General features: G+C 38.5%; 1 protein-coding gene across 1 annotated transcript in view; it reads left to right on the top strand.

Moving 5' to 3' along the window:
* Nucleotides 1-16,293, top strand: part of dennd4c (DENN domain containing 4C) — an 83,913-nt gene that overhangs the window by 38,948 nt on the left and 28,672 nt on the right. Inside the window, exons 7-15 of the mRNA XM_088934709.1 lie at nt 139-205; nt 1,587-1,645; nt 3,495-3,639; nt 4,088-4,263; nt 5,571-5,671; nt 6,779-6,997; nt 8,863-9,008; nt 10,075-10,113; nt 11,069-11,199. Coding sequence (XP_088790835.1) covers nt 139-205; nt 1,587-1,645; nt 3,495-3,639; nt 4,088-4,263; nt 5,571-5,671; nt 6,779-6,997; nt 8,863-9,008; nt 10,075-10,113; nt 11,069-11,199 — 1,083 coding nt within the window. The remainder of the gene's footprint in view (nt 1-138; nt 206-1,586; nt 1,646-3,494; nt 3,640-4,087; nt 4,264-5,570; nt 5,672-6,778; nt 6,998-8,862; nt 9,009-10,074; nt 10,114-11,068; nt 11,200-16,293) is intronic.

Raw genomic sequence — 16,293 nt, 5'->3', positions numbered from 1 at the left:
GCACACAGAACATGCACACATATAATAATAATAAGAATGATTACTATGAAGATGATGATGACATGCCATATTTCTTGTAAATAAACACATCACATCTTTATGTTGTACTTTTGTCAATTCTTATTTTATTTTTCACAGGCACATCTCCCACTTTATGCACAGTGTGCCATTCCCTTCACCTCAGAGACCTAGAATCCTAGTTCAGGTAAATTCCTCTTATGTTTCTGGATATTTTTGTTTAAAGCCATAACCTTTTAACTCATAACCTTTGATTTATTGTCACTTATATTGGTCTCCGACTACTTTATTGAGTTGTGTTACATTGGTCAAATGACAGTGGTCAGAGATGGGGCTGGATTGTCACTAGTTGTGATCCAGGCAGTTAAGGTTGAAAAGTCCCAACTATCCGTTTGGGAGTAGTCTTGTCATGAGCTATTTTTGGTGGAATAGTAAATAACGTGGCCCAAAAGAAACCAAGAATCAACAGAGAATCATACAGAGAACACCTTACCAGCACATGCAGCTAGTAAGAAAGGGACAGGAAGGAAATTCTAAAGTCTTGTAAAGTTGTGTTCTTAAAGTATTTTGTCCATTTCTAAAGAGTCAATGCAAGTGGAAGGCACATTGCCAAATGTTTTATTTTTTACAAACCAAGCTGTGAATGACTTGTATATGTTTGGTACGTTGCACTGTAACAAAAGCACTTTGTGGCTTTATGGTCTCAGGACACACATTTTACATGAGCGGAATTCACTGTATGGAGTGCCTGTCTACATTAGCAGCACACTGGGATTTTACATGTTCTACTTTTTCTGTCATCAAGTCCTCAGGTTACTTTCCCTCTACAACAGGAACAGGACTAAGTATAGTCGAAAGTTATAAATGTCTGCAAAAGAAACTATACAGCTGACGTATCTTAAAATACTTGTCAGCGTTTCACTGTGTGAAGTCAGTTAATCATTTATACCATAAGGGCAAGTCCTTTTATGCATTTCAAAGTGTTTGTGATGAATGTTGGCATAAAAGAAAGAAACACTGTCAGTATTTATCCTGATTATGATAGCACAATTGTCATTTAGACTTGTTCAGTCAGGTTAATATTTTAAAGACATTCTACATCTATAGAGCCACTTTTTCAGATCTGACAGCCAGTATCAGTTTTGTTTTGCTTTCTTTAAGGGTGCACATTATAGTAACATAACTGTACTAATGGGTCCTCAACTAATTTTTCTGTGTTGTAGATCTTTTGTTTTAATATGTTAATGCATAATACTATATTTGACAAACATTTTAATTACTCTTCATAACTTATTGAGAACCTGAAGGACTTAATGGAAAGAAACAGTTGATCATGAAAATTTCAGCTAACAAAAAACCAGAACCAGTCAGTGCCAAAATGTGCACTTTTGACTGATTTTGCATAACACTGTGAACATAGTATTAGCATCATGCATCCAAATGTGCTCTGTGCTAGAATAAAATATGAATTTGCATGCATGTCACCAGATGTACGTCCTAGAGGCCTCCTACGGAGCACATTCTAAATAACATTCTGTTACATGGTCAATATTGTATTTGCATTACAGCTCTCAGCACACGATACCTTGATGCTTTCACAGCCTGTTTGCACACCATTGCCACTAAGGTATGTTTTGAAAAATAATTCGAAATGTATATTTTAACAGTTTTATTTTTCCTTGTGATACAATTCAAATTTCTAGTTGTGTTTCTATCAGTCACTGTGTTTAGCCAGAGGAATAATTTCCACATTACCTTTTTGAATAAATTTCAGATTTCTGAAATAAAGTCAATGGAGAAGGTCTGCAGACTGTATATTGTATATACCATATATACAGAATAATGTTTTTACTCTTGAAAACACAACAACAATATTGTGTGCCTCTTCTCAATATTAACTGCTTTTCCTATGGGTTTTTCAGTGTCCTGTACCTAATGTCTAATTAAAATAAATGTCTTGGCTGCAATGGAAATGCAAATATGGAGACACAGATACAGAACAGAGCCACATTAAGTAGATACCTGCAGTTCTAACTAGATACCTGATGAGATGCCCTTCTCATCAGAAGGGCTACAGATCATGTAAAACCTCATAAATGTCAGACAGGCAGGCCATATTGCAAAGGAAATAATTGCAATGAAAAATTCCAGTGAATTTAGTTTAAATCATTTTTTCTAATAACTACACACTTGTGCAAAGATTATTTATGGTTGTTTCTTTTAAAAGGAAACAAATCACATTTGCTTAATATTCTCAGATAAGGACAGTGCATAGTAAAAAGACCATTCATTACTTTGCATAATAAGTGTTACATAATCCCTCTTCAAAATGAGGCAGCAGTGATACAGTAAAAACAAGATTTTCTGCAATTAATATCATATTTCTGAACCACTTTGCTTTTTGACATTTTAATGACCTAAATAAGCAAAATAGAAAAAAAATGCTAAACTTTTTTTTCATGTGACTTTAGGGAACAAAGTATGTACAAGGAATCATCTAGAAGATTTTTTTTAACAGTATGGTTTAAGAGCAGTCTTGAAAACAACAGGAGGAAAGAAATCGTTAAACTTTCCAGAGGAAATGCCTTGCTTTTGAAAGCAGCACTCTTTGGAAGGTGTAGGACATTTAGTGGGGAACCAAGAATTTAATTTTCCAGTTTCTTAATATGAAACATATTAAGACCTTTGTCAATCTCAACATTTTCCTGAAGCTCAAAACATCCTTCCAGACTGTTCCCCAAGACGTCCTTACTACTATTAAAAATTATTCACAGAAAAGGGGGCGACATTTTTCAAAACCGCTTTGGAAATTGTTTGAAAGAATAATGTTTCTTTTACAAATTGCTCACTTCAGTGTAACAATATATGTTTATACCAAGTTTCATACCATCTTAAAAACTGTTTATTACTGTTTATTTTAAAAAGTACTACATTTGCTGTAGTTAATGGACAACAAAAACAATGAAACTACCCAGGGGTGTAGCTCTTACATGGCTCGTCTCTCTCTGTTTATAGTGGGATGACATCCGTTAGTTCACCATTGAGTTCTGGACAGTGTCCGTCACTTCTCCTGGCTATAGAGGAGTGCGAACATTGCCAGGCTAGAGATCATTAGAGTTTAAGCTGTGTGCTCCTGGGCTGAATCCCTGATGAACAAACACTATCAAGCTATGCAGAACGTGTCATGTACCTTCCTGGAATTTGCAACCTATTATGTTGGTAGGAATCCTGCTTGTACTGTATATGACATGGGTTTTGTTTTCTTTTGAAAGCTTTGAAACCGTCTTGGCTGAGGCCTTCAGAAAGAAAAAAAAACAGTAAAGAAACCCTGTTCCACCTTAGTCTTCATTGCTCCCTTCACCCTCTTTCAGGTTTTCTCCAAGCACACAGGTGTCCGCCTGCATGTGTGGAGGTGTGGGGGTGGGGGAGGGCGTGGGAACCGCAGGCGCTGAGCTCTTTTCCTTCTTCCCCTCCAGCGGCGCGGACTTCAGCACTTTGCTGATGAACCTCGGCCCCGAGAACTGCGCCACCCTGCTGCTGTTCGTCCTGCTGGAGAGCAAGATCCTGCTACACTCGTTGAGGCCGGCGGTGCTGACGGGGGTGGCCGAAGCAGTGGTGGCTGTGAGTTCTGCCTGCTGTGTTAAAACCACTGCGCCGCTGCGGCCAGAAGACAGCCGCACGGTTGGCCGGTCCTCGATACGCTGGCCGGATAGACTGCAGCCGGGCCCCTGGCTTCTTTCAAGAAGATCCTCAACTCTCCCTATGGGCTAGATAGGCCGTATGGCCTCCTGTCATTTGTTGTTACCTTTCTTGTTTTTAGCATAATTCACCAGTTACTTCTCTTGCTATCAGTAATCTGTAGCGTCAATGTCAGGAAAGAGAGTATTTTCCCTTGCTGTAACTTGATGGAAGAGATTTCTTTATTGCCAAGATCAGATTGAACATAGAAAATGCTAATTTTCTGATTATTAAAAATTCAGCTCCAAACCCTCTTTTATTCCTGCTGTTGAGCTGGGAAATCTGTTGCTTTGGTGTTGAACCATGTCCTCCATTCTGTTTTTTTTTCCAGATGATTTTCCCTTTCCAGTGGCAGTGCCCCTACATCCCTCTCTGCCCACTCTCTCTGGCAGGAGTCCTTAGTGCCCCCTGCCCCTTCATCATAGGAGTCGATTCCCGATACTTCGACCTGTACGACCCGCCTCCTGATGTCGTCTGTGTAGATCTGGACACCAATACCATCTACCTGTGAGCCTCCAACACTTACGTACTGATAAGGCTTTTGTAATTCCCCTGCAGGTGTTGTATACAGCAGTAATATTCCCAAAGGAATATTTGTTTAGAAAATGTCCAATCTCAAGGAACAATAGGCCATAGAGTTGCATATGGAAAAATGATGTTTAATTGTTAGAGTTTTAAGTGGTTGCTTTATGTTTAGTGGCCATATGAGCACAGAGTGTGATTGGTACATATGATCACAAATGAGGCCTCTATCTGGCAATTTATTGGTAAACCTGAGAGCGATACCATGCAGAGCTGCCCAACCAGACTGCCTCTGTTCTAACTAATCAGTTCGTCATTCTGAATATATGCTTGGCCTGGTCAGAAAACATGCATGTTATAATGACAAAGAAAGAACTATATTTGTCAAGAAAGCTTTTAATTTAAACAAGGGTGTTTAAATTAAAGGGTGTTTTTTTATCTGGGTGCTGCCACAGTACAGAGACATACTGGTAGGTTAATTGGCTTCTGGGAAGACTAGCCCTTGTGTAAATGTGTGACTTTGTGTCTGTGTGTCTGTCCTGCGATGGACTGGCATCCCATCAAAGTGTATCCTGCTTTGTGTGGATTGCTGGCTGGCTTAGAGTCCAGATCCATGACTCCCAGACCCTGTACTGGATAAGGCAATTTAGAAAATGGATGGATGGATTTATTAAACACGTTAAATTAGGTTGTTATCTCGCCTTGTAAGATCACATTCTCAACTCAACTTCCAGTTTAAAGTTTAAGTATGTATTTTTAATTGTTCTGTAATATACACACTTCTTGTGCAGTTACTTGCTGCCTTGCCTTAATTTCATTGAATCAAAGTTTGATTAGTTTAGTTCTCTTTCTCTTTCTAACCAGAAAGTAAAGGATATCAGTATAAACCAACATTCATCATTATGTAAGGCCAGCAGACTGTAATAAAGACATTTTGTATATATAATCCCTTCCTTCCTCATTTTGAATCATCAATTGACAAACTCCTTAAGGAAACCTCTGATACAAGATGTGCCATGTAGATAAGTCTTACCTAAATTACCTAAGTCTTACCTAAGTCAAATGATTTTGAGAAAGCCCCTTGTCCTGCCCTGTGCTCTTTTTAGGCAGCCCCAGCAGTCAGATTGCTTCCCTGTTGGATAACAGACAGTAGTTTACTACATTACCTTGGTTTTGACTGGCATTTGAATTAATTATTTATCAAGTGTGCTCTGCAAATATGACACCTCCGTTCACTGAACTGCAGAACAATTGTTTAGCTTTGCTGCACTCTCTCTCTCTTTCTGTGGTAGATCTGATGACAAGAAACATTATAACTGGAAACATCTTCCAAAGAAGCCTAGCAAAAGCCTTCTGAGCTCCCTAAGCAGCCTACATCATCAGCTGGCCTCAGGTACCACTTACTGACTTTCCTTGAGTTCTGTGGGTGTCCTCATGAGCCTGGAGGACCCATCGTCACCTCACAGACTTGTGGTGTTTACACCCATGTCTGTCCAGGACTAAACCTGTACATTGACTCCAGCAGCCTTGTAGTAATGAATTCATTTCTAGAGTGTTCTTGTTAAAATAAACATCAAAATAACAAATATTATGATGATGACTATTTATGTAGGCCTGATCTCATTCTGTGGATGATTACAGTAGTAAGTGAGCCTCTAGTCCTCACGTCCCCACTTTACATACAGCTGTTATGCTTATTGAACAAGGTTACTTTGCCTCAGTTCTGCATTCCACTCACGTGTATAACCATTGCTAGGTTGGTTATCCCTGGGATGGATTAGCATCCCATTGAGGGCAGAATCGCATGCTTTCAGTCTACTTTCAGTCTATTACAGCCTACTGAAACTGTCATACCCAGACAGGCTGAGGAAGGTAGATCTCTTCAGTCTAGGCCAGAGGAGGTTGAGAGGAGATTCGATCCGAGTGTGCAGACTCCTAAGGAGTAAAGATAGGATCACACCCAATAGTGAAAGAATGAGACAAGGTTACAATTGGAAACTTAAGAGAAATGAATTTAGGACAGAGATAAGGATACAAAAACAGTTCTTGACTGAAAGAGTAGTGGGTGTCTGGAACCATCTTACTAGCCAGGTGGTTGAGGCCCGATCTGGGCGCCTTTAAGTAACTTAGTGATTTAGCTACTTAACCTGGATGAGTTCTTGCCTGATGAGCCACTGCGCTCTGGTATAGACTATGCCTTTACCTCCTCTCATTCTGATTTCTCCGTATTGCCAGTTTACTGGAAATATCTATTTTTGAAATATTATGACACAGAAATGGGAGTCAAACTATCAGTTATCAGGACATTAATTTAATCCATTTAATTTCCTTAAGAAGGAAAATGTACTTTAAACCCTGAATACTGACACAGAAATTAATGGACAACCAGGAGTCATCAAGTCGCTCCATTAAAAACAAGTTTCCAAAATGTTTTCAGCAAAGCATGAAGCTTGGAAACAAGTTAGGGCGTGTGTACACTAATAGGGATCTTGGTGGGCAGTCCACAGGACTGGGCAGGAGAGCTCGGCGGTGGAGATGACTCCCATTGAGGCGGACTTCACCTGGCACAAGAAGATGACAGGACTGGAGATGGAGATCCAGGAGGTCTTCCTGCGATTCATGGCCTCCATCCTGAAGGGTTACCGGACGTATCTGAAGCCCATCACCCAAGCGCCGTCCGAGAAGGCCACTGCTGCTGACTCTCTGTATGATCTGCAAGGTACTGACACCCGGCAAATATTGACTGCTGCTTTCTGCCAATGAGTGATGCAAAAAAAAAAGCTGAACAACAGCTTAGGTGACTGTACTGGCAGAGCTTTAAAGAAGCATTAATTGTACTTGATTTGAAAATAGTTAAGCCTGAAGCAGCTTCTAGCTATATATGCAAGAAACAATATTTTGAAAGCCATTTTCAGTAATGTATTTGAAGGTTAAAATACATTCTTGATCACTAGATGTGTTTTGGATAGTGCTGTGTTTGAAACACTGGGACAAGATTCTCAGCTCTAAGCAAAAAACACCCATTTTGTCTCATTTCTTTCAATCAGTGTCACCCCCCTGTTACCTCTCCAGTGTCGATTGCCAAATTCATATTTCATCTCAGGGACTTGAAAAATCAATTTGTTTCTGTTTCACCATGGTGATACCACTGTGGGCTTTCTCAAAGCAGACTGTGGTACAGAAGCAAATCCAAAAACACTAAGTGTAAAAGTGATATTAAACGAAGTACAATATTTAAAGAAATATAGCTACAGGACCTAAAACAGGACACAGAGGTATAATTCATTAAGGGTTTATTATTTGGACTTCAAAAAATCCAACTAAAATCTTCTCTTATGGTCTGATTGACCACAAGACAGGGTGTGCCACAGGTTTTTCTTATATTAGTATTGGCCTCAGGAAAACCCCCACAGCACAGAAATCCTTCCTTGCCATTATCGGGTCTGTCCAGCCTTTGAAAGAGGCCACCGCATTTAACAGTTGTCAAGACCCACTCCGACATAGTATGACAACATTTATCCAGGAATTGTATCTTTGTTTGTTTGCAATGTATTCTCATCCAAGAATAATAATCGAGCCGCTACAGTGTAAACTTGCAACACAGGATGTCTGGAGCTCCAAACAGACGATTTTGTATGTGTTTGTCCTGCATGAGGCACTTTATTCACTTCCTTGCCACTACAATAAAAAGAAAATGAAAAAAATTGATTCTCATGTCTGCTGAATAATCAGCATTTGCTTTCATTCCTTTAGCCATGTTATTAATATTGGTGCTCAAAATTTTGGGAACATGAAAACATTGAAAGATGTTATTCATTATAACAATTGCTAACCCTACTTTCACAAAGGATACTCGGTGTCTGTCTCATGTCATTTGCTATCTTGTGTTCATAATATACAAAATATACACAGTATGTGTACATAAAATGTCAGTAACACTGTAGTATCGTGATCTGTTTTAATTTTTTCAAGTAATTTATGAAAAGTATGCATCTTTTGATATTCTTAAGTAGTGTTCTGTTACTGTTAATACTGTTTTTGTTGCATACCACAAATAGATTTTTATGTATTCTCCTGAAAGGTAAGACAGCTGTATTAAAATGTCTTTGTAAAAAGGAAAGTGCTGAACATCTGAGATCTTTGTTTTTAATGTTGCTCTGTATGAGCTACTAAGATGGTGAGAATTATATCAGTGTTCCACCTGTTAAGCTTGGAGCTTAATATATATCCCATTCTGGCATGATTTGATTAATAATGTATTTTCTTTTGTCCTAATGTGACTGGAGATTTATTATTGCACTCCTGCCAAATGCTAGACTAGACCAGTTGTTTAAAATTTATAAATGGGAGAAGAATCTCTATAAGAAGAGAAGTGGGTTATAGCAGAGTAGGTGATAAAAATGAAGGTCACTTTTCGTAAGATGTGAGTAAGTATTGAGCTCTTTTGACTTCCTTGTGTGTGCCATAGTTCTTCTCTGACAGATGTCCAGTCCTTTTTACCTACACGTGGTAGATACTGTAAGTGGTAACCACATCAGTTGGTATAGTGCAGCTTACTGACAGCTATGACTGGTTCTTTTGAAGGTTTCCTGAAAAGCCGAGATCGAGCCCACCAGAAGTTCTACTCCCAGCTGACTAAAACACAAATTTTCATTCGGTTCATCGAGGAGTGCACCTTCGTCAGTGACAAAGACACTGGCTTGGCGTTTTTTGATGAGTGCATTGAAAAGGTGAGGCACCTAGCTCTGAAATGTTAGTCTTTCACATAAATCCCTATTGGGGTTTCTGTGAAGTTGAATTAGCTCAGGGTTTCAGTTTGTGTTCTTCCGGTCCTCCTTAAGTAGTTTCTACTTTGTCAAACATTCTTGAGAAAGAGCTTAAAGGAATCAACCCAAAGTCAACACAGAGCTTTAAGAGGATTCACTGTCAGTTTCATGTTTTCATTCACTCTTTTTTTAACTTTTTATTTAACGATGAAAGAATTTACAAATACAACATATACAAAGTAAAATAATTTACTGCTTTCATCTTTCGTTTGTTGATTATATTATGTTTTTTATATAACTATTTACATTATGTGAGGTTACAAAAGTCTGCTTCATCCTCTTTCACAGCACAAAATCTGTTCTTAATGGACCTCATACCAAATCCAGGCTTGCTAGTATTTGCTAAACCTTTCAGCTTGTAACCTAAGAGAACAAGTGATCTTTTCCATTCTATACATTTCCTTCACAACATTGATCCACGGTACTGCTTGGGGGATCTTTAGTAAACCATTTTCTTGTGATAGTTTTCTTACTGGTAGCTAAAGGAATTCCTAGTGTATATCTATCCTTCAGTTCCATGTATTCAAAAGTAAAATTACCCAAATACATAACAGAGAATTCAAATGGTATGTCTAGATTTCTCATTCACTCTTTCACACTGACCGTTAGATTTTCTGCACTAGTGGCTAAGAATTTTTCATCCTGAAGATGTATTGAGATCTAGCGCAATATTTGTCCTCTTACGGTCCGTTGCTATATGAGACATTTCTTCTTCGTTCTTGGGTTGTGTGACAGGTAATGGTGTAATATTTGTAATCTAAGAATGGAATAACAAGGGCCTAATAGTGCCATGAAAGTCTCACATGGTGTCAGAGAATGATGTATTTTTAAAGAAAGTTGTATGTTGTTTCTAAAGTGTTTTTTATATTCAGATTTGAATTCTCTTAAGAGGTCTGAGTAAGAAACCCTTATGTGTAAGAAACTGTTCTCACAAACGCTCTCCTTTAAAAGTTGTTTTTTTTCGTTCCAGCTTTTTCCCTCGGATAAAGGGACTGACAAAGGTGCAAAGGTAGGATTTTAGTTTTCCCATACCTGGAAGAAATGCAGCCCCCAAGATTTGTCCATAAGACTAAGAACAGGTGGTTTGAACCTAATATTGACAAACAAATCCAGATTTAATAGGCAACTTTGTAACACCTTTTTTAACACCTAAAATTGTGTAAAGGACACCTATTTTAATGTGATGTCAAGTGATTAAGCTATATTAAGAAGCTGTGCAATAGCTAATTTGAGGTTTCTTTTAAGGCTTTGAGTTATTGTATACAGAAATAAATTATTCAACAATTTTAAAATTTGTGACTGCCCAGAAGCATTTTAAAGATCGAATATCATCTGAAGGTAGTCTGATTCATTTAGTGATTGTTCGTGCTGAATACTTTCAGTTTTTAAAATCTGACAGACACTATATATAATCCAATAATACGCAACAAATGGATGAATTATTGTCATTATGTTTTACATTTTTGACGTGCCCTGCTATCCTGGGCCACAGAGAGTGCTAGATTTTCTCCAGGACCTTGTGATTGGCAGTGCCAGCGTCCATCTTTTGTCTCTTTGCGTTTCTTAATATTGTTTTAAGGTTTAAGGAAAACTTGCATTTAGACAGTGTGAAAGTCCCAATGTGCAAATGTAATGTACTTGTTGATAGGACATCTAAGTGTCTCTTTCCTGATGTGGAAAATGCTTCGGCAGGCATGTCGTGCCATGACGTGGGCAGGGCTAACGGTCGTGTCATAATGTGGACAAGGCTGGCTGGTCATAAGGTGATGCAGAAGGGGTTACGTGATGTGACATAGCCAGGGACAGGCATATCGTGTCGTGCCGTGCCTTGAGCAGGGTTGGCGTGATGTGATGTGAACAAGGCTGGCATGTCATGTCGTGACGCAAATAGGCAGGCTGGTCGTAATGTGATGTGGCCAGGGCTGTCATGATGTGGATGAGGCTGAGGCCATGTCGCTTTGCAGGTGGAAAGCGAATCCTCAGAGGACACCAGGCTGATAGAGCTGGACGAGTCGCAGAAGAGCGAGCACACAGTCTTTGTCATGCCACCCGAGCCTGCAGCAGAGGATGGCCCTGATCCACCTGCCAAGTACAGGTAATCAGCCTCTGGGCTGTGTTTCTGGACCATTCCCCTCCTGACACAACAGGACCTCAAAAGCATCTTCACATAATCATATGTACGCATATATGGAGATGTTTGTGCTGCATTTGATAGAAAATCAAAATCCATTAGCTGCTGAAAATACTCAGAGACAAAGTACAAAAGCAACTTCAATTGGTCCATTCAGGACTCTGTTCTATTTATCAAAGGATGGCATCCAAGTCCACTGCTCTTGAGTTGTGATCAGTTGAGGAGCTCTGGTTTTCAAGTTATTGCCGTCTTAACTTTTTCGTAATTTGGAACAAGGCCCAGTGTTGTGGGTGACATCTCCTGCCATTTTTTCATAAATGCACCAATTTGCTTTTACCTTGACTCTTATCGCGTAATCACTTTTATGCTTTCCTGGAAGAAGACTATATTTGGCTCATGCTTTCACTCCACTCCTATTTAAAAAACACTGTTAGCTACAACTTGGAAGACTGCCCTTCGTAATGGTGGTGAAATCGGTTTTCCTTTCCTTAAGCACTGGAAAAGCCACTTATGCTTCTGAAAATGACTTGTGCCACAGTACAGATAGGCACATTGTTTTATGGGCCTTTTGCTTCACGGTCCATTTATCAATTTTATGCTTGTTATTTAAAGTATGCTTCTTATTCTGGTTTGGCACCCTGACAGACACTCTACTGAGTGTTTTGTTGAAAAGATTAGAACTGTGGTTCTTAACCTTTACTGCAGCCGGCATCCCTATAGTTCTCAAAATATGTTATCGCAACCCTTATCAAAAACCATTGAATTGGCGTTTTTGACAATTTATCTTCTAAAAAACTCTGACATGGGCTCTCATCCTGAGAAAGAGCATCTTGCACCCCAGGTTAAGAACCACTGGAGTAGAAAGATTCTGCATAGCCTGAAGTGAAGTGCATAAGAAGTTTTCTTGACAGTTTGTTTCCATAATTATGATGCATTATAAGGCGCATGGAGTGGCATCCTCATTCAGGGTGAAGTCAGTTAGGCTTTGGGTTGCTGCAAACCTTGCCAGGAGTAAGTGGATTTCTGGTAATAGATTAAGTGTCCTGACTCTGAAAATGTATTTTTAAAAGCCTACCAATAGCCTTGTTAAATAATAATGCTTCTTGACTGAAGAAGTCAATAGTTTAAAAAGACAATGCTTAATAGTTTTTTGTGCTTTGAACATCATTTTGGTGGATCTGTGGAATGATGTGTGTATATAGTTGAATTATACTTCTCAGACTGGAAATTCCCTGACACTTCAAGCATTTAGTATAGGATTTTCCATACCAGCATGAAAAAACGTACTCAATAGGACGTACAGATGCAGCCATTCAAAGTGCGCGTTACAGACACGTACCGCAGGTGGCGTCGCTCAGTGTGACGCAAGATGATGCGTGGCACCGCAGTACGTGATTGGTTGACCAACAGGGGCACTCGTGGTCCGTTGGTCTGTCGTAGAAAGACTTACAGTAAACGTCTTTGCTGTGCCCGTTGTAGATATTGAATTTTACCACTGAAGGGAAATCTTAGTAGCTGAGCATAAAAAGAATAGGAGCATACTGTAACGCGTGTGAAGGCCATAAACGATATTAATTTTGGAACATAAACATACAGTATATAGCTGGTCTTGGTACTTTAAAGAAAAAAATACACACCAGTATTCCATTTCTCCCTAAACATTTTAAGTTTCGAAGTCTTTAACTAACTTGATACCGGAGTCAACAAGCATACTTTTAGAATTTGATTAAAAGGGAATATAATATGGAATCGCGTATCTAAAGAATTTAATAACGGTATTCGTGTGCTGCGACAGGGCTGTGTAGGGCTGTTTCGCCTGCCTGTTCATGCGAGCTGTCTTGTAGCCGACCGGTCTAGGTGCGTGACTACCAGCTGGCAGGTTGTGTGTTCGAATCCAGCTGGTGCTGGACTTTTCTTTTAACAAACATTTCTTCGAAAAAATAGAATAGCGATATTATGGACAATCAATTGACTTTTATATTTCAAAATATCGCAACATGATCGATATTTGCGATATTTTGAACATATCTTCCCTTCTGACAGCGGTTCCTGCTTCTATTGTGTGTGTGTGTGTGCAACAGAGTACATTTTTATAGAGAAATGGAGGCTGGACAGTATGCGTTACAATATAAACATTTATATTGATTTAAATCGTGTTCTGATTTAAATCGCAAACGCGTGTTTAATTATGTGTTTTTTAATCATAATCAGGCTAATGCTTTTCTACATTTTCTGTATGAACCAGCTTAGAGGTTCATACAGAAAGACAGCTTGTGTTTAAATTGAGTGTAAGGTAATTTATGCTTCTAAAGTCATGGTCAGCATTTATTATTGTACTGTGCTGTAAACTTTTTCTGTGCCTAGTCACATTATTTTATAGCGTTTTTATTGCGTTATTAAATCCGGTGGCGCTGTGTGTTAGTTTCCTGACTCCCATTATTTCAACTGCGACACTGATCATTCATCTCTAAATAAACTTTATTTTATATAGCGTTTTAAGCGAATAGGTAATTAGATTGCTCATAAACCTAATCGCTTTTTCTACATAAACACAGCGTGATTGCTCTCTGAAAATGCTTTTCCTTTATTTTTAAAGTAGGCTCAGATTTCAACTATAGATCGTATTATTATAAACTTTCTTGGAAAAATGTATTTTATGTAAACCATGTTTGCTATTAATTCATTTAGAGCTAAAATACGTTCATTGTCTTCCAATCGAGTCGAGTTGACATTGGAAGCCTGCCACACCCGGACTGTTAAACCAACGCATTAGCACGTCAAAGCCCATTGAGGGTATTGAGCCAGTATTGGCTTTAGTATTCCCCCCCTCTCCCCTCAATTCAATTCAATTCAAGGTGTTTTATTTGCATGACAGATGGGTACAAGCAGTGTTGGGTATGTATATTGTAACGCTTACGGCAGACAGGCACTCTGTAAGAGCCGGCGCACCAGAGCAGCGCACCGAGGGAGCGTCTGCATTTATAACTTAGTTTTTAAAATTAGTCAAGCAATATGAAGCATCTCCTTTTACTTTTAAGTCCCTTAAATACATTGAGCACAGCTTTCTCACCACTTAAGATTGCTTTTGATACCATCCTTACACAAAGCAGAAGGGAGATCTTAGTGCCTGAGCATAAAAAGAATAGGAGCATACTGCAACGCGTGTGAAGTCCATAACAATATTAATTTTGGAACTTAAACATACAGTATATGGCTGGTCTCGGTACTTTAAAGAAAACATACACACCAGTATTCCATTTCTCCCTAAACATTTTAAGCATCGAAGTCTTTAACTAACGCGATACCGGAGTCAACAAGCATACTTTTAGAATTTGATTAAAAGGGAATATAATATGGAATCGCGTATCTCAAGAAATTAATAACGATATAATTATATTCATGTTGCAAAAGAACTGCAACGGACATAAAAACTCCCTTGCTTTTAACAGAGCGTTCCATAATTTCTAACTACGAAAATGCCAGGTGAAAGGATTTGTAAACATATTTTGTTAAAGCGAGTCAGTTTTTTCCGCAACACATAAAAGACATTTTTCCAAGAAAGTTTAGCCTTTGTCACTAATGAAACCACTAAATAAAGACATAAATATAGAAATCTTAAGATTTGTTTTATTTAATGTTGGTAGCAGGATGAACTGTCAGAGTGTATATTTTGTCGCAGAGTTGCTGCAAGATGTTAACAGTGAAAAAGGTATTTAGAAATGAGTTATTTCAAGATGAAAATTTTCAGAATAATTGCAAATCTAGCAGGATAGAGAAAGCACAGAAAACTGGCAGTTAGATTGATCAGATTAGTATGAAAAGTCATTTAGCAAAGGGAATGAGAAGAGTGACAAACTAGTATACTTTAGATCTTTTTAAATCTGATCATGTTTCCCTATAACAATAATAAAAAACTTTATTTGATATATCACCATTAAAGGTGGCATCTCAAAGCAATACAGTAGATGTAAAAACAGATAAAAGGACCACAGATTACAAAGTAAATGCATATAAGAAAGACAAGCAGTTAGAGGTGCTACCAAAATTAGAAAATGAAGCAGATACAGACACTAAGTCTTCTGAAAAGAAAGGTTCTGAGGTTAGATTTAAACTGGCCCTGGTGTGTGTGTGTTTGTGTCTGTCTGTCCTGTGATGGACTGGTGCTTTGTCCAGGGTGTATTCTGCCTTGTGTCCGTCGCTTACTGGGATAGGCTCCAAATCCTCTGTACTGGATAAAGAGATTAGAAATGGATGGAAGTAAAGGCACTGTGTGGATGGAACTATACACAGTGTTAGAAACCCACTATGAAATGGCAGCATCTCACTGAGAATAAAACATTTTATAGTGCTGGCTTAAGGAAACAGCCTTTCCACCTCTCTTGCACATCAGTATCCATACCTAGTTATTTAAACAAATTGCCTCTAATTATAAACATCTTAATATGCTGGCTCTGTGGATCCGCATCAGCTATGTTTGCCCATTCCTTCAATTCATGTGCATCCAACACACAGTTCAACGCTAGCAACTACACAAAATCTAAAATATGAGCTCTACTTGCCACTTACAATACCAACAGTACCAGCTAACTTTAGTAGTGACATTTTCATGGATCTTTTTAACAATAAAATTTACAACATCAGACTTCAGACACAATTAAACAGGCCTCAAAAAAGTCTGGTACAAACATTTTCAGCATGGAATAAACCTTTACTTTAATGGTATAAACCTTAAATGGATTCATATTCTCAATAAGATTTGGTGCTCAGTAACATGACTTAGAAAATGACAGAAGACATACGTATCATGCTTATCCTTCTATTTGTCATAATCGTAAACTCCTTAAGGCAGTTACATTTTCTCTGTTCTGACCTGGAGTTACAGAGAAATTTAAATTCTAATAAGAGATTTGTAATGAGGAAAGTCATACCAATCACTCATACCAGGATTTGCAATTACAATACAAATACTTTCTTTCTGTATGTGTTTATTTTGCAGTTTGAGTCTATGGCATTCCTTTGGGGGTCTATACTCCAAGGCATGACTTTTTTATGGGAACA

This window comes from Atractosteus spatula, chromosome 1, assembly GCF_055471065.1.
Source record: "Atractosteus spatula isolate fAtrSpa1 chromosome 1, fAtrSpa1.hap1, whole genome shotgun sequence".
Classification (NCBI taxonomy): Eukaryota; Metazoa; Chordata; class Actinopteri; order Semionotiformes; family Lepisosteidae; genus Atractosteus; species Atractosteus spatula.
Note: the sequence above shows the minus strand (reverse complement) of the source record. Positions and strands in the feature narration are given on the sequence as shown.